Below are 23,168 nucleotides of genomic sequence, written 5' to 3'. Positions count from 1 at the left end.
CACGATACAGTCAGATGCAGGGCTGCCAGTTCTTCCACAAACCATTTCCAGACGCCTAGCGGAAGCGAATCTGCAGTCCAAGCGCCCTTTTCATGTACATCGGCGTACATCATCACCGAAACATCGGCGACTCTGTCTGCGGTAATGCCAAGTTTGAGCGACGTGGAGTGCCACAGATTGCCAAAACATGGTGTTAGGGATGAATCTCGGTTCGTTTTGGAGACTGATAATAACCGCGTACGGGTGAACGGTACAATTCCCAACCACGCTGTCGCGCGACACACTGCCCGTACAGCAGGCGCATTGGTCTCTGAAACCATAGCCTGTGATAGCTGGTCCACACTAATTGCGATACGTGGAACTTTAGCGGGCCAGTGTTATGTTTATGACATTCTTCGACCTCGCGTGGAACCTTTCCTAAATGGTTTTTCAGGGGAAATTTTCCGGCAAGATAATGCTCGTTTGCAAATAGCACGAGTTTCTCGAGACTTTTTACGTCACGTTCAGACTCTTTCATGGCCGGCCTGCTCTCCGGATTTGTTCCCTAAAGAGCATGTGTGGGACCTGCTGAAAAGCCAGATGCCGCCATGACACTGTACATGATTTTGAGGTGGCTGTTCAAGATTTGTGGGCCCATCTGCCTTAGGACAACATGAGACGACTAATCAACTCAATGCCGGACCGTGTTATGGCATATATTGCAGCAGGAGGCGGTCCGACGCGCTATTATAGTTGCATTGTATTCGTCTAATTGTACACAGAGTATTTGTTTATTTTTTTTTATTTTGGGGATCAAGTTAATGTCTCATCTGTATCATTATGTATATTAAATTTGATTTCAATCCAATGTTCCCTTCTTGGTGCGCTATTTTCAATGTTCTTGAGTATACATATACAAGTATATAAATATGACTGAAATTTATTTACATATTAAACTTAATGGCAACAAATTGTCAATAGACCTTCAAATTTATAATTTTCAATTGAAGCACAAACCCCTTGAAGGCATCTGTACCTTCCTTGCAGTAACCGTATTGTTGTAGACTTTTCCCCAGTCAGTGCTCAGGATTAAAACAAAGCATTCCGAGGTTATAAATAGTGCTAGTCACTTACTACATTGCTTTTCTGCTGCTTGCTCTGCCTAGGAAAGTCACGTTTCTTAGCTAAGCTTCTTTTTCTACTATCGACAATTTTATAATTTTTTTTTTTTTTTCTGTGAATATAGAAATTGTGGGGCGCGTTTAACACCCCAATCAAACAAAAATATATTTCTGAAGAAGTATTCCTGATTAAAATAAAAAGTGACGTTTTAACCACTAAGCCAGTTGCGATTTTCCCTCCAATCATCATCTACGCAGCAGTTTTCTCGGTCATGACTAAAAGTGATTGGTTTCATCGTCTCTACAAAGCTCTCTACAAAGTACTATCGACGTTCCAACAAAAATATTACATACATGTACCAAAAATTAATAAATCTATTAGTAAACATTTAGCAGGTTTCTGACAAGGAAACTTAATGATGATGCGAATTTCTATCGCTCAAAATTCATAGCGTAAATTCGTGCAACAACGTAAGAAACTCTAATATGGACAACATTTATCGGCGAACAGATGATGAGAATAAAGTTAGATGTGCTAAAAATTTCCAGAATAATTGGTATTACTTTCATTGTCAACGGCCATAGTACTGGTTGTGTTGCGATTTAAGGATACTTTAAGGATGACTGTATATTTCAAATAAAACTTTTAGGAAAAATGAGTACATATGAAAAAGATAAAAATGAATAAAAAGATTCAAGACATATTTCACAGGGACTGAAACTAAAACAGTGTTATGAATGAACCCGGCTCGCCCTTAAAATATTTAACCAAATTTTACTTCGAAAATTTTTAGCTGTAAACTGGAAGTGAGGCAATAGCTGAAAGTCGAAGGAATTTCCCCATTGCCACGTATTGGAATTAGAAGATATAAGGACGGTAACATTCGAGCAACCGAATTAATGAGAAGTACCCATCAAGGATTAGGATTCTTGTTATTTCTGTGTCCAGTTGTCTGCACCAAATCTTCGACTTTGTTGATTTTCAGAAATCAGAGGGAATGATAAACTTGTCTTGGTGAAATAGAAGGTTAAAAAATGTCCGTCATGCAACCATTCAAATTGATTTTTGTCATGTTTGCACTTTTCCTGGCATATGAACAAATGTCCAGTAGATCAGCAATTTAGTTGGCTGGAAAGTAACTACCTGAATCGATATAGAGGAGGTACATCTGATTTCAACAGTTTTCCATTTATTGGCACAACTGCAAGTACGAAAGAATAGTAATTGATGCCAATCAAAATTCAACGTAGATCCGCTTATCATTTTATAATCCATTTAGAATGCAGCTCCTTATCAAAACATTATTCTGTTACAACTTAAAGATGGCTGTCAAAGAAATATCTTGGCAAACTGATTGAGCTGCAGCCTCACAGACCGATAATTATGAGTATTATCTTCTTGCAAATACTATACATCCAAAATATACTTGGATTATCTAGCTTCAGCGCAATTTTCTATATGCAATAAAGATAGGATTATGGCCCTGGCATCTTCCTTTATTAATTTTAATTTGATTTATGTCTGTTTGAAGTTAATCATTGTTAGCGCTTTTCTGTTGTGCTGATATTCTGCTGTCTTTACAACTGCCACATAAATTTTTATGCGGCAATTGCATGGACTGCTCTTAGAGGATTAGGATGATTTATTAACATACAACTACGTATTACTTACAATCATCCTACAGCTTCCCTATGTGCTAAATTTTGAACGATTTTTATATACTGGCACTGTCCTACTCTCATTTCCATTTTGTGCAAGGTTTTCAATATGTTGGGTACTGTCCATGGCAATTTATAGGTACTTACGTATTAACACAGCCACTTTGGCGCAATTTGGCGATTTTTTGTAAAAGTTGCTTATCGGGTGCAAATTGATGGTTTTCGACCCCTTTTTTTAGAAAGCTTCCCAAACTATAGACATTTATCATAAGTCGGTTAACATTATCAACACATGAAAAGAAAACATATTTCAGCAATTTAAAATACAAATTTGAATTATAAAATAAGAATTACTTCATACATTAAATAATAAAACATATTCTTCAAAATCTTTCTTTTTTTTTTTTTTTTTTTTCCCTAGTCTTCTTCCGAAATACATAGCAATCTGTTTTCGCTTGAAAAACATAAAATCATCAGAGAATTGCGGAGACTCGACTTCGTGCAACCCTCGGCAACAATGGCTCTCAAGGAAGTTCCCTTTATCAAAATTATGCATTTTTGCAGAAATTTTACCCCAGTTTCTTCCGTTGCTGGCAAATTTCACTAGCTCGTGTTCTGAAACTAAGTTTAAGGCAAACAATATCATGATTTGTTTATAAAAACCTTTGGAATGGAGCAAAAAAGTATGCATACGAAAAGGGCGGCATTGTTGACAAAAGAATTGTTATGCGCATGGTTGCCAGAGTTTTGCACATTCTGAAGAGGTTCGAATCCCGCGAACGGGCTGGCTGCATGGGTGTTTTTGTGGTTTTCCCCATGTGTAACGTGTATACGAGCAAGTTTCCCTTAGAAAGTCCTCCACGAAGGCATCCCTCCCCTTAGGCAGACTTCTACTGTGTTTTCCCAACACCGCACATTTTGAAAATTTGGAGACATCTATTAAGGTGGTTGTGGCAATGGATAAGTAAAAATTAATATTACATGACGCACTAAACATTTACCGCTATTAAGTCCGGTTAATAAACGTTTTATGCATGAAAATAAGCCACTGCAGCAGGTTTTTGAATTCTTATGTTATTTTAACTATTATATTTGGCACAACAGGTATTTTGCTGTTACGGTTTAACTACCATTTCTTCTTCGATTACTGCTATGAAGTTTAGTTCAGATGTTACCCTGTATGAAACTCTGAGATGGTTGTACTGTTTTATTTAAGAGTTAAATTCCAGAAGTGCAGTAAAGTGTTAAGAAAATCGTCTGTGAAAAAAACCTTTACATCTAATTTTTTATGTTTTTTTAATGATCATTTGTCAATATTATGTACTTGTTTACAAAAAATGACGACATTTCTATAACTTTTAGAGGGGCTACCAGTGACGAAGATGAGATTATGATTCACAAATTTCCGTAGTTTGTCATTAATACTAGTTCGTGTCCGCTTTGCAATATATACACTCAGATCAATTACTAGCTGTGCTTTGAGAAGCAGTGAGTTCTGCGCCAAAACTGTGTGAAAATTTTGAGATCATAAAGCTTCACAAATGACCCCTTGCTTTCACGTACGATCTCTATGATGAGCTTATTTTCCTTCTCTCCGGATGTACGATTGCTTTAAAATTTCAATAAACCTATTGAATCATTTAGAAGTAGTGCCATTGCAAAATAAATAAATTAATGAGTTCATAGTGCACCCTATTGATTACATTATAACAGTGGTTTTTATGCATTTCTACCTCGCGGCGCATAATATTCTGTACACATTCTCTTTCGCTCCATATTGTTTCACATATTCTATTATTTACCAGCAATAATAAAAAATATTTGTGTTTCTCTCGAAGCCACTGGTAAGCCCTTAAAGATCACAAGAGCAGATTCGACCGGTAGCGGAAACTGGTTCTTCCAACGTGCCCCGTTCACACGGCGACAAGCATTAACTGCTTCTCCGAATTGGAGGTAGAACGTTTCTACCTTTCGGGAGCAGGGCAGATGAGGAGATTACCCATACTGCACAGCGTGATTGCGCAGTTCACTTAATAACTGCTCGCTGGACTGTCAGTGAAATAATCGTATTTATTAGAAAGCTCTTAATAACTTTAAGGATCGATTTTGCAATTAATGAATTAGTTTCTGAGAAAAAATAAAAACACATTTTTATGCAAAAGCTTTGAAACAAATATTATCTCAGTTAAATTTCCACTTCAAAAAATGTTTCTTTTCAGTATTTTGCAAAAACCGATTCTTCTTTCTATAAAGTGTATAATTTTAATCAAGCGGTAAAAGTATTAAATAATTTAGGCCATATCTATATAAGTTTTAGGACTTTAAATAAAAGAATTTATCGAAAAAATGCAAACTGAGAAAACGCAGTTTAAAGAATATAAGCTGTCTATATGGTCACTAAATAATTTCAAATTTCTTAAAAATTTTATTGCTGAATTTCATTACATATATATAAAATAAAACCTAGTGCTATTCAGTTGGTTAATATAAACGTAAATTACAAGCTTTCATATAAATCTTTGTGAAACACGTTCAAAATAATTTGAACAGATGAATTAATTCTAATATATTTTCAAAAACGTTTATAATCAATATTAAAACATTTATAATTAATATTAATGCTATTAATTTGTCGTTTTATTAATTTTTTCAAAAAGCAAAGTTTGAAATTTTAGCAGCTACAAAACATTTTATTTAAAACCACACAGCGGCATATGTGGTTTCGTTTCTTCTTTTAATCATTTGGTCTCGTATATAATTGCATTTTAAATTAATTTAGGTGTATTTTAATTAATTAAAGAGTTAAACTGCGATGGCGTTCTGTAGCCATAGTAAACAATGTCAAAAGAGATGTAAGTAAACGTTAAAAATCCGCCAATCTGATTCGCGTTTGTGACATCATTTATTGCTCGCAGTGGCTTATGGGTTAACCCTTTGCGGCACAGTGTGTCCGGTCTGGACACACCTAAAAATTTCCTTCTGTACGCACAGAAAAATTTAATGAAAAAAGGATTTATAGGTTACTCTGAACCTTCTTTATTTATAGTAGATGGCAGCTCAACACAAACCAGTCCATATATTTTAGGCATTAATTTTTTAAAACCCTCATTTTTCAAAGAAATCTTTCAGATTTTTTTTTTTTTTTTTTTTTAAGAATCTAAAAGGAATTGCTTGAAAAGAAATTTCTGTGTTATTTTTTTGGCTGTATGCTAATCTCCTTATTCTATATTAGTTTTAAATTTTTACCTTGAAATCTTGCTTAAAATCAAACAGCGAACCCTAGGTGTGCCCAGACCGGGCTCACCGATAATCTAGGACAACTGAGAGTCTGTATTCTTTGTTTCTCCGCATCTCATCGGTCAGTTCATTGACAACAATGCTCGTTTCAGCACTCTTTTCGTAGCTCTATTCAATCAGTGTGCCCTCTTCGAGCACACCCACAGAAATAAACGATACGTGCTATCTTCACAAAATTTTACTTGTGTACTCCTCTAGGCCTAATTAGACTGCCCACTTTTTTTTTTTTTCTTTCTTTTCTTTTCTTTTTTTTTTTTTAATCAAAACTCCGACTTTAAAAGGTAGCGTGCCGGAAAGGGTTAAGGGTTGGAAGACGATGTGCATCTGAACCGGTCTCGAAGGCGAAACTGCTTCATATCCCCGTTTCTCCCTAATATAAACGGTGGCTGTGCCAAAGAGGGTTGCATGTGAACGGGGCTTTAGTCGTTGAATACTGATAGTTCGACCGGAGAACGAACGAGCAGGCTGCATGGGGAGGTTTCGTGATTTTCCCCGTCTGTAACGTTGAGACAAGCCAGAAAGTCCTCTATGATATTATCCCTCGCCTTGGGCAATTAACCTTCGCGTGCTTTGCTGTAATCAAACCAACACGCTTATAATTATATATGTCTCATGGGTCAATCGAATATCATCGTAACTCTCGAGATAACGTTACCTTTTTTTTTTCTTGCATATAAATTAATAACATAATTTATAATTTTAATTTTCTTCTTATCTACGTAAGTAATATAAAATATTGCATAATAACTCAAAGGAGATTTGATAATCATTTATTATTCCTCTCATATTATGCAATTACTTCATTCTTTAAGATTTTGTAACACCATTATTTAACAGTTATCCTTTACTGGTTAGACTATGGATGTCGTTTCACTTACTTCTTTCCAAATGATACGATTAACAAATGTTACGCACACGAGATCTGGCTCAAACTTTTAGATACTAGCCAGCTTTTATATCTTTTGACATGTTATTGCATTTTAGATGGGTTTTTTTCCCCTAACAAACTTAAACTCATAATTTTAACGAGAGAAGAGTTTGGTTTGGTTTGGTTTATTAGATTACGGCAAAGCACACGAGGGCTATCTGCCTTAAGGGACGATGCCTTCGTGGAGGAGTTTTTAAGGGAAACTGGCTCGTATACACGTTACACATGGGGAAAACCACGAAAACACCCATGCAGCCAGCCCGTTTGCGGGATTCGAACCTCGGACCGAACTACCAGTGTTCAGCGACGTTAGCACTCGGCCGCTGGTGGGCTAACGAGAGAAGAGAAACATACAAAAGTAAAGCATACATTTTAGGCAAAGCAACAATCCTGTGTTTGGTGTAGATCTTAACCAAAATCGGTTTCGGAGGCGAACGATTTTTTTTAAGCAAAAGAAAAGAAGTAAATTTCTATCTAAAATTTACTAAGCCACAGTTTAAAAGCTGCAATAATATAAAAAAAATAACTGCTAATTTGCAGACGAAGAGTAACAGAAACAGCTTAATTTAAATAGAAAAAAAATTAGATAGTTTATGGTGCATCAATATGGCTGTTCAAACAAACTATCAATATCCTTATTTCAGACTCACAGTTCATCGATTGCCGATAAACTCCTTGTTGTTGTTATTATTATTATTTTATTAATTTTAACTTGTTTCTTAAGAGTGTTTATCTAGCTTATTTGTTAAGGTATTTCTAATTTTACTAATTAAGTTTAAATAACTTGACTATGAGCAATGTAGGAGCAATTAACAAAAAATCTTAACTAATTTTTAACTATAATTTTTTAAATTGGTTTTGGTTTGGTTTATGTGATTATGGCAAAGTCTCGTGGACTATCTGCCTAAGAGGAGGGATGCCTTCGTGGAGGACTTTCTAAGGGAAATTAGCTCATATACACGTTACACATGGGGAAAACGCCCATGCAGCCAGCCCGTTCGCGGAATTCGAGCCTCGGACCGAACTACCAATGTTCAGCGACTTTACCGCTCGGCCGCTGGTGAGCCTTTTAAAATTGTAACTAACGAAAATAAATCATTTAACTTTGCAGCCAATCGTTATATAAAATACAGTAGCTGTTTCCTAATTCGGCTCCCGGCGAACTACTGACTGCACAAGATTTTCATGGTTTTCTTCATGTGTAACCAAAGTTTGCCACAGAAAGTCATCTGTGAACGCCTCCTCTTTAGATACCTAGCTCTTGCATGCTTGACTAATTTATATATTTATTTAAACAATCACTTATATATTTAAATAAAAACACAGCCTTAGAATTGGCTTAGATTTTATAAAACACTTTCATATCGAATTCTAGAGATAGCCAGACCTTAAATTGTACAGGAGCCCCAAATAAAGGGCTAGGGCACTTTTTGTATATAAATGAACTACAATTTCAATAGAAAATTTTTATTTTAATGATAAATAAGCCTTAAAAATCAAGTCCCTACTCACATATCAAAGGCTTATTTTGCAGAGTACAATGAATTTATGACAGCAGGTAAATTTTTTGTAAGCATCTTGCTTACTACCTAGTACTAAAGATGATCACCCTCCTCATGTCGACCCAACGCTCGTGACAGAACACTTTCAGAATTTTTAGAACAATATAACCAGATACATGAAATTGGCACTTGTATAGAGTCCTAAGTTTGTTCTCATGGTGTTATCAGATAGGACTAGGGAGAAATTTTTTTCCTGTCGCATTCCCTCGACAGCTAGAATTAGATAGACACGACACCGTGGTCAGAAAGTTTTAATTCTTTGTCTTCGAAGCTACACACTCCCTTAATTATTTCCTTCCATACTCTCATGCGGTTTCTAGCATTCTCTCTATTCTCATCAGTGACGCTTTAACTATGTTACTTTTTTTCACGGGTGTGTTGAAAAAAGGTTTTTGCGATTCCTCGGCATATCACTATAACGTATATTCAAGGCTTAAATTCAGCTAGAGGCCATCTGAGTTACTTCTTAGTTTTTTAGTAAAACTGTAATTCCTGCCAATGCTCCAAATATGAAGAGGTTCAGTATTTTAATTTATTATTTCATTATTTATCATTAATTTGAAAATTAATTAAATTCTAGTGTATCTCTCTTTTTCCTGACGGCCTTCCCTAAGGCTCGAGCATTTCTAATTTTAGAAATTTACTCTCGACATAGGGTCTTTCAAGGACAAAAAAAGGCTACAAATGGCAATCTTCGAAATCAAGCTTTATGGAAAAGCTATGCTGATCCAGTTTCTTTTCCCCTCTCCCCCTTCTTCCTAATTTTATACTTTGCATTGATGTGTCTCGGTTATAATCACTACTTACTCTTAACCTCAAGTCGATCAGTGGCCAGGTATTAAAAAAGCTATAGCTGAGAAACACGTCAAATGATGCAGAAATTGAGAAACACTAATATTTTCCCAATTTATGAAATTCATATCTATGTGAGTAGGGACTTTTCATAGTCTCATGGAACAAAGTGGTGTATTTAATTATGGCACTAGGGCTATCTGCCTAAGGGGAGGGATGCTTTCGTGGAGGACTTTCTAAGGGAAACTGGCTCGTATACACGTTACACACGGGGAAAACCACGAAAACGCCCATGCAGCCAGCCCATTCGCGGGATTCGAACCTCGGACCGAAGAACCTCGGCCACTCTAGTCTCATGGAAAAAGAAGGCGAACAGTCTAGTTGCCTGAGATTTCCGTAATTTTGTTTATGGATAGCGTATATGGGCTGATTTTTCTTAGAACCGTCCAAGAAGGTGGATAACTGTACCCTTCCCACCCTGTACTTTGCTATACCAATAATACAATCCATTTCTATAGCAGGGTAACTTATACAATAAAATAGCTTAGCTTATACAATAAAATGTGGAGCATAAGACAGATTGTATTGTATCGATACTCAAACTTGAGAAATAGCTAAATTTCGCCTAAGCAGTCTACAGTCTAAACAATCATTTCAGGCACCATCCCATTTTCACCTCTTTTACATTTAGTTTTGCCTTCGCATCATTCTTTGATTTGAGTGAATGTAAAGGTAAAATTGCAGTAAAACCATAAAAATAACCTCACCCATATTATTTATGTTAGATTGTATGTTCCTAAAACAGTTGAATCATGTTGTCTATTATAATGAAGAGACTGATTTTTTTTTTTTTTTTTTCATTTCCAGGAAGTTCTTTCTCAAATTTTTGCAACATTATACGATTACCCAGCGCTAAAGAACTGCGAAGGACTCAAGCATTATGTGAAAGACTGTGTTCGATTAGCATGGAGCTTGTCCAATCAGTACCCATCATTCATCATTGAGTATGATGCCAGAACTTTCCGTAGGGACCTTCATGTTCGTTTCCATTCATCCAATCAAGAATCTGATCATATCAAGACATACTTATGGCCCACTCTCTTAGAAGGAAGAAATGGGCCTTGTGTTCATAAAGGTGTTGTGATTACATGATCCTATACCTTCTGAAGGAAATGAAGATTCCGTTCGTTTACACACGCTATTTATTTTACACATATATATGTACATATATTTGGAATGATACATATTTCTCTCTAGTAAGATTTTGATATACAATGAATTTATATATTCATTATAGAAGCAGGTTAAGGAAAAGACATTTCTAGTATCTTTAAATATAAAAAATTTCCGGAATAAGCTGTTTGGAATGCTGCATATCATCTATAAGAAAGTAAAATGTTAGCCTTTTTGTACAACAATTCACAAATATGAAATCTGTGTTGACATTTTTATACATTATCACTTTACCTCTGAGCATCGTTGCAATGAATTTTTATACATCATTGAATGATTAGACAGAATAATAGCATTTTTTATACACGGGAAATAAAATAATTTTCTCAAAACTTCTCTTGTTCCTTCATTTTCTTGAAGTGAAACATCTAAATTAGTTTACTGAAATTCAAGCAGGATGTAAATATTAAACCACTCCTTAAATATCTATGATAGTCCACAAGTGTTCCCTTTAACGATGATCAATATGTATTTGAAAGCTGCATTTAAAAAATGGTCAAAGCGTATACATCTGTGAACCGGAATATATAATTTAAGATCTTTTAAACCAACTGCGCCGTTCTTTACATATTTAATATAGAACAATAAATAACTTTAAGAATAAATGGAAGTAAAGAAAATACATTTATTGCCGCAGAACAATACTGTTCTTTTACGTAATTAAAATTTTAGCAACATAACAGTAAATAACATTATTCAAAAATAAGTGACATTGGACATAAACAGCAGAATTGTGCACGCCCATATGCAAATTAGCAGTAATTTTATAACACTTCAGTTGTAGGGTTCAATAAAAAATATGAAGATTTTGAAAGCACTCATTTATTCCACCGTACCTGCATACGAAAAGTAACGATACACCTACAATTTTTAGTGGTTCTTTCAAAAGTTTTAACACACGATTCAGATATTATTTTAGGCTGCTTCCTATATCGATGAGGCTTGATTCCATTCATGAGGCTAATGTTCACACAGACAAATCATGTTTACATACTGGTCTACGAGCAACACACATGACGTACATAAAATCCCTTTATATGACTAGAAGATCGTGGTGTGGATTGCAAATATACAGAATGGGCTCAATAGTCTACGCAAAAAGAATAATTTTGGATCGTTACTGTGAAATCACGAAACATGAGAACTAACTGGGACCGAAATTAATTAATAAGCTTGCATTAAAAAAAATGGCAAGACCATCCTCTGTAAACAACACATATTAAAAGAAGCTATTGCTGAAAATGCAAGTCATTCAGTTCAGGAACTATCAGACAAAACGCAGTACATGATCATTTGAAGTAGACTGGATATGTAAGCCGCTACGATATAGGGTACTCTATACTTTTAACAGAGCAGAATATGCTCGTTTGTGTTCTGGCACGTGATTCCTTGCTAGAAAAATTAAAGCTTTTCTTTGAAATGGCGAATTACCGGAAATGAGAAGTGCATAAATAATAATGTTGCAAGAAAAATATCTAATAAATATTTTCCAGACCTTTCAATGAGGTGTGAATGAACATCCCACTACATCCCCAAAAGTAATGCTTTGTGTATAGTGGGATTGCAAAGGAGCAGTACACTATGAACTGTTGCCACCAAAATCAGACAGTAAATTATAAAAAATGCTGGTTCCAAATGGCAGATTAAAAAAGAAAAATCGAAAATAGTATGTTCCTAAAACAGTTGAATTATGTTGTCTATTATAATGAAGAGACTGATTTTTTTTTTTTTCATTTCCAGGAAGTTCTTTCTCAAATTTTTGCAACATTATACGATTACCCAGCGCTAAAGAACTGCGAAGGACTCAAGCATTATGTGAAAGACTGTGTTCGATTAGCATGGAGCTTGTCCAATCAGTACCCATCATTCATCATTGAGTATGATGCCAGAACTTTCCGTAGGGACCTTCATGTTCGTTTCCATTCATCCAATCAAGAATCTGATCATATCAAGACATACTTATGGCCCACTCTCTTAGAAGGAAGAAATGGGCCTTGTGTTCATAAAGGTGTTGTGATTACATGATCCTATACCTTCTTAAGGAAATGAAGATTCCGTTCGCTTACACACGCTATTTATTTTACACATATATATGTACATATATTTGGAATGATACATATTTCTCTCTAGTAAGATTTTGATATACAATGAATTTATATATTCATTATAGAAGCAGGTTAAGGAAAAGTGGCCAGAGCTGACTAATCTTGGACGCGTTGTTATCCATCGTAATCATATCATCCTCGGCTCCCCATTTCGAAGAATGTCAGACAAAAACTTATTAAGTACGGCTTAGATGTTTTGAGTCGTCCGGGTCCCCTTATTTTCCAGACCTTTCAATACACCTCAGATTTTCATATCTACGAGTCCTTTCAAAATTCTGTGAATGGCCTGGAGTTCATTTCCTTGGAGACTATCATCAATAACAAACAATAAACCAAATGAATTTTTTTTTTAAGTTTCCCAGCTGCCTGCGAAATGACAAAATGTCATAGCATAAAATGGTGCTTATGAGATTCAATGAAAGTTTTTTTTTTTTTTTTTTTTTTTTTGCATCTTAATTTATTAATCATCCAAAAAAAATAAAAACTGTAGAACTTTTTGGTTGACCTTATACTTGAAACTAAGACCTAATTTAAATTTTATTTTTAGTCTCCTAAGATTTTAATAAAACGATTTCCTTTCTCTAACAAAAAATATTAATTTTTAAGCTCAGATTAAGTATTAATTGAAATTAGTAAAATACTAGTTTTAATTTTATCAATTTAAATATTTTTACATTGTTTCTGGAAACTAAAAGTGTATGATAACGTTTGTAGGACATCATACACACAACAATTTCAGACTTTCATTTCTAAAATTTGCTGAGATTTCATGCATTAACTAAGAAGCATTTTTTTTTTTTTTTTTTTTGATTTAGAGAGGTCTGCAAAATTTTAATTTAGACAACAAACCACTTTTGCCTGCTGCTCAATTTCATTTTTAATTCTCAATGAACATATATTAACTATTTGATACAGTCTATTAAATTCAAGTTTATAGCATCTGACAAAAACTTTACTGTCAAAATAATTTTTTTTTATTGACAGGCATCTGGCTTATTCAAAAATGTGATATACACTACATAAATCATGTCAAAATTATTTAAATTCCTCAGTTGATGAATTAGATTTCCTACACTTTTCATTTATGTTAGTTACTGCCTTGAATTCTAATCATAGTGGGTGCTGTAGTCAGATACTTACCTGCAATTAAGGTGATCCCAGAGATGATTCTGACGAGAAACTCAATGGATTTGCTAAAAATAAAGTGGGGATAATCAGTGTCACACAGATACATTGGTTTATTTCCTGCCTGATGATGTTCTCATTCTTTAAATGATATATGGCATGGAGGCAACCACAACACATGCAAAACAAACTGGTACACGATCAAAAAAAAAAAAAAAAAAAAAAAAAGAAATCAATATTTTACACTCAATAAGTAAAGAAATAATGTTACCGTGTATATAGCATAAGGACAAATCTTAGACACATTCTTTTCTACCCTAAAATGGGAATCACACTTTCCTGCCATGCTTCCAACTACTGCTTCAAGACTGGTGGGTGGGCTGTAGCACGTTCAATATATTCAATTTCTTCTTATGTTTGTAACATTATCTTTCATAGAGTTACAGCTGAAGAAAACACTTCTACTAATAATATGTACACAAACTATCATTACTTTTCTTAGAACAAATTTATAATGTCTTTTATCCTTCCAAATATTGAGCTTCAAAATCTGGACCTTATTTATAAAAACATGCATTGATTTTAGTTTTAGTTTTAAAGCTTGATGTAATAGCATTTCTTAGTTGAAGTAAAATATCATTTCCAACCTTTCTACATTTTTCTACCTATAGTTGCCTTCAGAATGCATAAAGTGTTCAATAAAAAATTTAATAAATTCCTTTGTTCTTACATTAAGCAGTAGGTCTTCATCCCATTGCAACACTTCCATTTGACATTCTTTAATAATCAAATTTACTGTGCATGTTTCCTATAAAATATGGCTTAATACTTCTTGTAAGATGACACTTAACATGATTCAAGTCACTTTATTTGTGAATTTTAATATCACACTAGAATCTGAACCAAGGATCATGATTTACCAAATTACTTTCCAAGACACTGAAGCAGCTGCATTCCAGTTGGCAACTGAACTCAACTGCCCAACCAAACATTACTGGAATTTTTTATAGCCCAAAGTGCTCCACAATTCCATTCCATGACTAATCATCCTACAGTCCTACTCAAACCAAAAACTTCCATTTGAAACATTATTAAGAATCTAAAGGTGGCACAAGACTCTTTTTAATATATTTTACCATTTTGTCTAAGTTATGTTTCTATCAACCACAAGTGATAAACTATCTAACAGAAAGGCAAAAATTGAAAACATTTTCAAACACAAACTTAGAAAACCAAACAGAAATAAAATGAAAAAAATAAAAGAATAATCTCATAGCCTTACTTACACACACACATACCACATAACATACGTGTCCACAAAAATCCTCCTTTATTTTTGCAACTGTTAGTCCTAAACTATTGAAAAATGTTTTAAATGATGCAAATATTCATGTTTTGGTTTTTTTCAGGCTTAAAAAATTTCTATAAAATACAAAATCAAACTTTTTACCTATTCCTCTGGTCAGCATATTTATGTTTAGGAAAATTTTGTAATCCTTATAAAAATATAACACAAAACGTTTGACTCCCATACCACAAATATTGGCTGTGATATCTAATATTGAAATCAAAGATCACATTTAGGGGCCATTCACAAATTCAAAAGGGAAATGTTTGAATTTGTATGTATCTAAAAATAAAATATCACTTAAAAAAAGTTTTCTGATGTTAAGAAATTGTGCAACTAGCATTTTTAAGCAGAATATGAAAAATATTGATCAATATAATTTTTCCAAAATGAAATCTTATTCACAAATTCTCACAGAATCTGTATTCTACAGGCTTTGGTGCTGGCACATAGCCAACTCATATTATTTGCATTAACCGAAGATGAAAAATATTTGTACTTGTTTTTTTTATTGCCAAAATATGATTCTAGAATAATAAAACTTGAGACTATTAATAGCATATTTTTAGACTTTGAGAACTTGTAAATTACTTGCACTAAAATTACTTTAGGCATACTAAATATATCAAAATTCTATAGACATTAATCAGTAAATCACAAAATGGCATGTAAAGTGAAAAAAAATCAACCTTTAATTAATTTATTTATTAACCCATTCCTCAACTCAAATTCAAAAATTATGCCAAATATCCCAGATTTTGAAATTAAGTATGAGGGCAGTCCGATAAGTACTTAGCCTCATCGCTCGATGGCGCCACTATCGTAAGAGAAATTTATTATCGTGTAGTACATCTTTGTAGACGGCTCCTGTCAAAATTTCAGCCATATTGGATTTGTAGTGCGAAATCAAAGAGTGCTTGGATGCTGTGTACGGTGACTCTTCTCCTTCAATGGCGACCGTCAAAAATTGGTTTAACAAGTTTCAACGTGGTCGCACATCAGTTTTTGATGAGCCTTGCCCAGGTGCCTCAAAAACTGCTACCACGGAGGATAACGTGACAAAAGCCCACGATCTCGTATTGGCAGACCGCCAATTTAAGGTTCGCAAGATAGCTGAGACAGTAGGCATCTCAAAAGACCGCGTGGGTCATATTCTGCATGAAATATTGGGCATGAGAAAGCTGTCAGCTCGATGGGTGCTGCGTTTGCTTACTCCAGACAACAAGCGCATCCATGAGACCACTTCAGAGCAGTGTTTGACACTGTTTAAGCGCAATCCGAAGGAGTTTCTGCGTCGTTTCACGATCGTTGACGAAACATGGATTCACTGGTACACACCAGAGACCAAGGATCAGTCGAAACAGTGGACTTTACCCGGCGAATGTGCTCCGAAGAAGGCGAAGACTGTCCCATCGGCCGCAAAGGTGATGGCCACCGTTTTCTGGGTTCACAAGGTGTGATCTACATCGACTACCTGGAGAAAGGCAAAACGGTAACAGGGCTCTACTATGCCGAACTATTGGGCCGATTCGATCTCGAATTGCAGAAAAAACGGCCCCATTTGGCGAAGAAAAAAGTGCTCTTCCACCATGACAACCCACCGGCTGAAACCTTCGCCGTCGCCACAGCCAAATTGGTCGCATTAGGCTACGAACAGCTGCCCCATCCACCGTATTCTCCAGATTTGGCCCTGGGTGACTTCTTTTTGTTTCCAAACTTGGAAAAGTCACTCGTCGGGCAGGGATTTGAGTCGAATGAGGAGGTTATCGCCGCCACGGAGACCTACTTTGCAGACCTCTAGAAAACGTATTTTTCAGACGGGTTAAAGAAGTCGGAGCATCGCTGGGTCAAATGCATCGAATTGAAAGGAGACTATGTTGAGAAATAAATCGCAATTTTTCCAAAATTTTCGTTTTTCTTTTGTAGGCTAAGTACTTATCGGACTGCCCTCGTATATTGGCCAATTTTTGCTGTAGGAGAATCAAACCTTTTATTTTATTTTTAATAAAAAGTACAAAATTTTCCTAAACATAAATATAGGGACCAGAGTAAAGTGTAAAAAGTTAGATTTCATATTTTATACAAAATTAATTTTAATTTAAAAATACAAAAATGTGAAAATGCAACATTTAAAATATTTTTGTAATTGGAAGTATATATTCCCCTGGTTACAAAAAATAAACGTTAATTAAGGACATTTGTAAACATAACTGTACATATATAGTATATTCTTTATATACATATATTGGGTTGTTCAGAAAGTAATTTCGTTTTTTCCCGTCAGAGGACTTAATTACATTTTTTCGATACCAACTTCACACTTAAGCCGCATAACCATTATATGTCTTGAGAGCTGATATTACAAGGCTTGTGTGTGAAAACGTTCTATTAATTCTACGCAGTAGTTTTTGGTTGGTGCCCTTTTAAATATGGAGAGCAATAAGCAGCATTTTCGTCATATTTTACTTTTTTACTTCAGAAAAGGTAAAAATGCTGTCCAAGCGAGAAAAAAATTGATGGATGTGTATGGAGAAGGCATGTTAACAGTATGCCAGTGCCAGAACTGATTTGCAAAGTTTCGATCTGGCAATTTTGATGTCGAAGATGCACCACGGTCTGGAAGGCCGGTCGAAGCTGACAAAGATGCGATAAAGGCATTAGTTGATGCAAATCGGCGAACAACCACACGAGAGATCAGTGAGAGGTTAAATTTGTCGAATTCGACTGTTTATGGCTACTTGAAAGGCCTGGGCTTAACCTTGAAGCTCGATGTGTGGGTGCCCCATGTTCTTACGGAGCGAAATTTGTGTCGGCGCGTTTACGTGTGTGATTCGCTCCTCAAACGTCAGGAAAAGGATCCAATTTTGAAGCGGATTATTACTGGGGACGAAAAATGGGTCGTATACAACAATGTGAAATGCAAGAGGCCATGGAGCAGAAAAGATGAACCGGCTCAAAGCGTTTCAAAAGCCAACATTCACCAAAAAAAAAAAAAAGGTGCTGCTGTCCATTTGGTGGTATTTCAAAGGAATCTTTTTTTTTTTTTTTTTTTTTTTAGCTTTTACCGGACAATACAACTATTAATTTGGAAGTCTATTGTCATCAGCTGGACAAATTGAATGATGCACTTAAACAGAAGAGGCCAGAATTAACCAACAGGAAGGGTGTAGTGTTCCACCAGGATAATGCGAGACCTCATACAAGTTTGGTCACTCGCCAAAAGCTTTCACAGCTTGAATGGGACATACTGCAACACCCACCATATTCTCCAGATCTGGCGCCTTCCGATTATTATTTGTTCCGGTCTCTGCAAAATTTTTTGGATGGTAAAACCTTTACCTCAAATGAAGATGTCAAAAACCACCTGAATCAGTTTTTTGCCAGCAAGGACCAAAACTTTTATGAGCGGGGAATCATGCTACTGCCAGAAAGATGGCAAAAGGTATTGGACCAGAATGGCCAATATATAATTTAATAAAATATTTATTCATTATACGAAAATTGTCTTTCATGTTCCCCCCAAAAAAAGGAAATTACTTTCCGAACAACCCAATACTTACATATAAAGAAACTTATTTTTAAATGCTATAAGATTTTGGTTTAGAGATAAGATACAGTACATCATAAAGTTTTCACTAGAACTTAACTACTTCATGCAACAGCAGAAAAGAATGACTAAAAGTTTTTTTTTTTTTTTTTTTTTTTTAACTTTGTTGACTTTTATTTATTATTTATACTTTTTTATTTAACAGAAAACTTTGCTCAAAAACAAACAATAAACACATAAACTTTGAAAGAAGTGAAACTACTCACATTCAAAAACTTTATTACTTAAAACATAACAAATACAAAGCAGTCATTGCGAACACTAATCACATGATTTTAAAACAGTTATACATATATCAATTGAAATAGAAGGGAGAATCAGAGAAAACGCCATGGAATATGAAGATTAAGCTCAGTGTTCCACAATCTGTTCTGTACTTGACACCATTCTAACAAAGTAAAAGAAATATTAATTTTCAATTTCAAAAATATTCAACACAACAAGTAGTTTTTTTTTATATACCTAATTCTCAATGCTTCAGCTATAAATTTCTAAGCAGCCAATAAAAGGTATCAATACTAAGCCAATAAAATATATTCTTAGTCCAGACAGTTACACTAAGTAGAAATACTTCCCTGTCCACTGACAGTTAAACTTAGTGGCGAGAGTCCACCACAGAGAAGCTGAAATATTTTTAAGACTTCTTGGAAAAATATGTAAGGAAAAAGAGCAGATTTGCACTTTAAAAGCTATACTACATTGAACTGTGGTTCATAAATTTATTTTCTGAGCAGAGCAATCAAAAATTGTGATACTGGCCAAGTTGACCTCAAATTATATTTAGAAACCGAATAACAGTGCTGTTGCATTGCAATTTCAACATATGCATTATTTCAGAATTAAAATATGCCACAAGCACACAGTATGTAAACAACTTGCGCCACACAAGCATATAATGTCAATACTGCTGTGACTACAATGTTACTTTAAAATAGAAACTTCAAGGTTACTTTCTGCTGCATAATATGACTCATAACCATGGAAAACCAAGTTGTGGGGGGGAAGGCAACTTGCTTAATTTTTTCCCCACTTCATTTCCATTTAGAACGTTTCGCTTAATAAAAAGCACACAAATGAAGGCTGGCTTGGTCTCAAATGATGTGGCAAACATAAATGCTATGCAGAGATACACGGATTAGGGTCACAAATTTGGGGGGGGGGGAATGGCACAGAAGTGCCTGCTTTAAAGTAACATACTATAGTGTCAGATGATAATGCTTTTCCAATATAGTCAGTTGTTTGTTTCATTGCAACAAATGTGTACATAGCAAGAACAACAATATTACATTTTACTGCTTTATTCAACTACAGTTGACATTTATTTGAATAAGTATTGAGAAATAAGTCATTTTATTTGTATTTTAGAATACAAATATCTTTGACCCATGGATAAATTACTGAAATGGAGTTAAAAAAAAGTATTGATGCAGACAGCAATGCTCAAAGTTTCTTCAAATAGGATCTAGTAACTAGAAAGAGGCTTTCAAAAATACGAAAAGAAAATATGATTAGTCGTAGACATTTCCCAAATTTGGCTTTTAGTTGCAACAACTGTGATGGTAATGAATAAACTCTTTGTTTAATTTGCAAGTAATGCCTATGGAGTGTTAAAAATAAAATGATCATGTGATCAGACGACCGTTAAATCATGCTGAATGTTAAAAATAAAATAATCATGTGATCAGATGTCTTGATTAATGGTTATCTGAATTCTTTCCCGGCAGGCCTTACAGCAAATGTATGAAAATAAAACTTCAGAATTTTGGTGTAAAGTATTTCTTGGCTTACTACGTTTAGTTTATTCTTTCTCTAGGATTACCTGATTAATTATACTTGGTTTATAATTCAGTCTAATATGTTATGTACGAGATGCGTTATGAATTAAAATTACAAGAACTTGAACCACATGGTCTTTCAAGAATCTTGTTTAATTTTCTAGTGATGATGTCATAGTTGTTATTATTATTATTATTATTATTTATGTTGCCGAAACCAGGAAAGGCTGTTCAGATTATTTCTTTCAGATTGCACTAGGCTGAAATTTGAACACTTGGATTGCAGATACTGTAACTTTGTAATTTAATAGTTTACTTATCGCTTGAATTGTTATTTTCAATTTTGTTTTGTGTATAAAATGGAAACTCTTGACAAGCTGAAATCCAAGAGGAAAGTTATTAGTAGTGCTTGCATGAAATTGATTAATAGAATTGATTCTTCTTTTGATAGTCTGGATATTCATAAAGATGAAAGCGTTCAGGAGAATTTGTCGGAGTTTTTGTTAAGTTTTGAAAAAAAAAAAATGAACTTCTAACTTTAAACTTGAAAATCGAACAACTAATTCATGATAGTACAGTGTTGGAAACGGAAGTACTTTTTTTTCAATATTTAAAATTTACTTTTTTTTTAAAGATTAAAGATTTTCTTTGCAGATTTTAAAAAAAGAAATTGAAATTACTGTTTAAAATATTAATTTAAATTCTGATTAAATTTTTTTTTCGTTCAGGGTTTTAAATTGAATGTGTGATCCTTGGAGATAGTATATGGAAACGTTTCATATTATAAGTAATTATGAATTATTAATTACATTAATATATATATATTGATACAATCGACTGCATGGGTGTTTTCGTGATTTTCCGAATGTGCAACGCTTATTGAGGATCTTGTGGATGCAGCCCGCACAGACCAGGTAAAATCGCCGAACACAGGTAGTTGAGTCAAACTTTCAAATCCCGGGAAACGGGCTGGTTGTATGGGTGTTTCAGTGATTTTACACATGTGTATCGTGTATGGAGTACCTTCTGGATGAATACATGAATAAAGCGGCCGTAGCCCACGCAAAACCGCTAAAACCTGGTGGTTCGATCCAACTTTCAAATCCTGGGCGTGCGAGCCGGCTGTATGGGTGTTTTCGTGGTTTTCCGCATGTGTATTGTGTATGCAGTATCTTCTGGATGCATGCGTGAATAAAGCGGGTGCAGCCCACATATAACCGCTGAACACTGGTAGTTCGGTCTAACTTTCGAATCCCGGCGAGCGGGCTGGCTGCATGGGTGTTTTCGTGATTTTCCACATGTGTATCATGTTTGCAGTATCTTCTGGATGCATACGTGAATAAATGCAGCATCTTCTGCATGCATACGTTAATAAATTGGGCACACTGCAGGTAAAATCGCTGTACACTGGTCCAACTTTCGAATCCCACAAAGGCATCCCTTCCCTTACATAGCTGGCTTCAGCCCACTAGTGAATTTATAAGTAATGTTAAATTCAAAATAAAAATAAACTTAAAAAGGTATGAAACTGAACATTTTAAATTTTCTCAAAATGTTAACGTTTGTAATTTGAATATTCGCATTATATCATCTTCTATAAATTTCCCAAAATTACGTATTCCCACTTTTAATGACGATCTTAAATCGAGAATTCTTTAATAGTTTCTCAAGTGCAATTGACTCTAATTAATGTTAAATAATGTTGACAAGTTCATATATCTAAAATCTTTTCTTTCAGGTGAAGCTTACAAAATTGTTTCGGGATTCACGCTCACAGATGAAAATTATAAATCCTATTTGGATTTGCTAAAGGAGCAATACAGTATAAAAGAACACTTGATTAGTTGTTTCATGAATAAATTATTAGAAATTAAGCCAGTTAAGTTTTCTTCAAATCTCCTCGCACTTTGAAAATTGTATGAGGAAAGTGAAATTAGTATAAGAAATTTAAATTCTATGGGAGTTGCATCTGGAAATTACGCTCATCTGCTAATACCAATTTTATTAAAACAAATACCTCAGGATTTAGTAATAGAATTTTATCGCTAGAAAGATCCTAAAAATTCTATAGTGATATAAATCAGCTAATGAATTTTATCAAACTTGAAACTGAATATAGGGAAGCTGCAAGAACTGTTTCTGGGCTTTCTTTAAAGACATGAGAACCTTTAAAAGAAAAGGATCACTTTCAACCTCAGGCTAGATTTAAAACCAATATTCCAACATCAGCTGCATTAAATACGGTAGTGAAGATGTGCAACTTTTGTAATTCTAGTTTTCATTCCGGATTAAAGTGTCAAACATTCACCGATGAACAAAAGCAATACAAACTAAAAAAAGAGGGACGTTCCTATAGATGTTTGGTAAACAAACATTTAATTTTGCAATGTAAGGTAAAAATAGAACCTTGTGAAATTTGTCAGTGTTTACAGCATAATTTATTATTCCGCCCCACAACAAGGAATATACATCGGAAATTAAATCGTCAGTAAAGGCCGAACTTATTCAAAGTTCTGATAAATAAGCTGTGATGTCTTCTGTATTTAAGTCACAAAACTATGTACAAAATTACACTACTTTACTTCAGACTGCTTGCGTACAAGTCGAAAATAATTTTAAATGGTTAAGTGCATTGAT

At 34.5% G+C, this 23,168-nt stretch overlaps 2 protein-coding genes across 4 annotated transcripts in view; one reads left to right on the top strand and one right to left on the bottom strand.

The window, feature by feature from the left end:
• The window catches only part of LOC118186124 (uncharacterized), a 111,662-nt gene extending 100,759 nt beyond the window's left edge, over positions 1-10,903 (top strand). For both annotated transcript variants that reach the window (XM_085809351.1, XM_085809350.1), the window contains one exon: positions 10,206-10,903. In XM_085809351.1, the coding sequence (XP_085665477.1) occupies positions 10,206-10,490 (285 nt within the window). In that variant the 3' untranslated portion in view covers positions 10,491-10,903. The remainder of the gene's footprint in view (positions 1-10,205) is intronic.
• Positions 10,904-18,958: 8,055 nt separating this feature from the next.
• The window catches only part of LOC118186125 (cyclin-Q-like), a 71,774-nt gene continuing 67,564 nt past the window's right edge, over positions 18,959-23,168 (bottom strand). For both annotated transcript variants that reach the window (XM_085809353.1, XM_085809352.1), the window contains exon 7: positions 18,959-19,144. The gene's annotated coding sequence lies outside the window, so the exon portion shown is untranslated. The remainder of the gene's footprint in view (positions 19,145-23,168) is intronic.

Source organism: Stegodyphus dumicola, chromosome X2 (assembly GCF_044657685.1).
Source record: "Stegodyphus dumicola isolate Sdum_Otavi_A_Nest chromosome X2, ASM4465768v1".
Taxonomy (NCBI): Eukaryota; Metazoa; Arthropoda; class Arachnida; order Araneae; family Eresidae; genus Stegodyphus; species Stegodyphus dumicola.
This window is presented reverse-complemented; position numbering and strand designations above follow the sequence as displayed.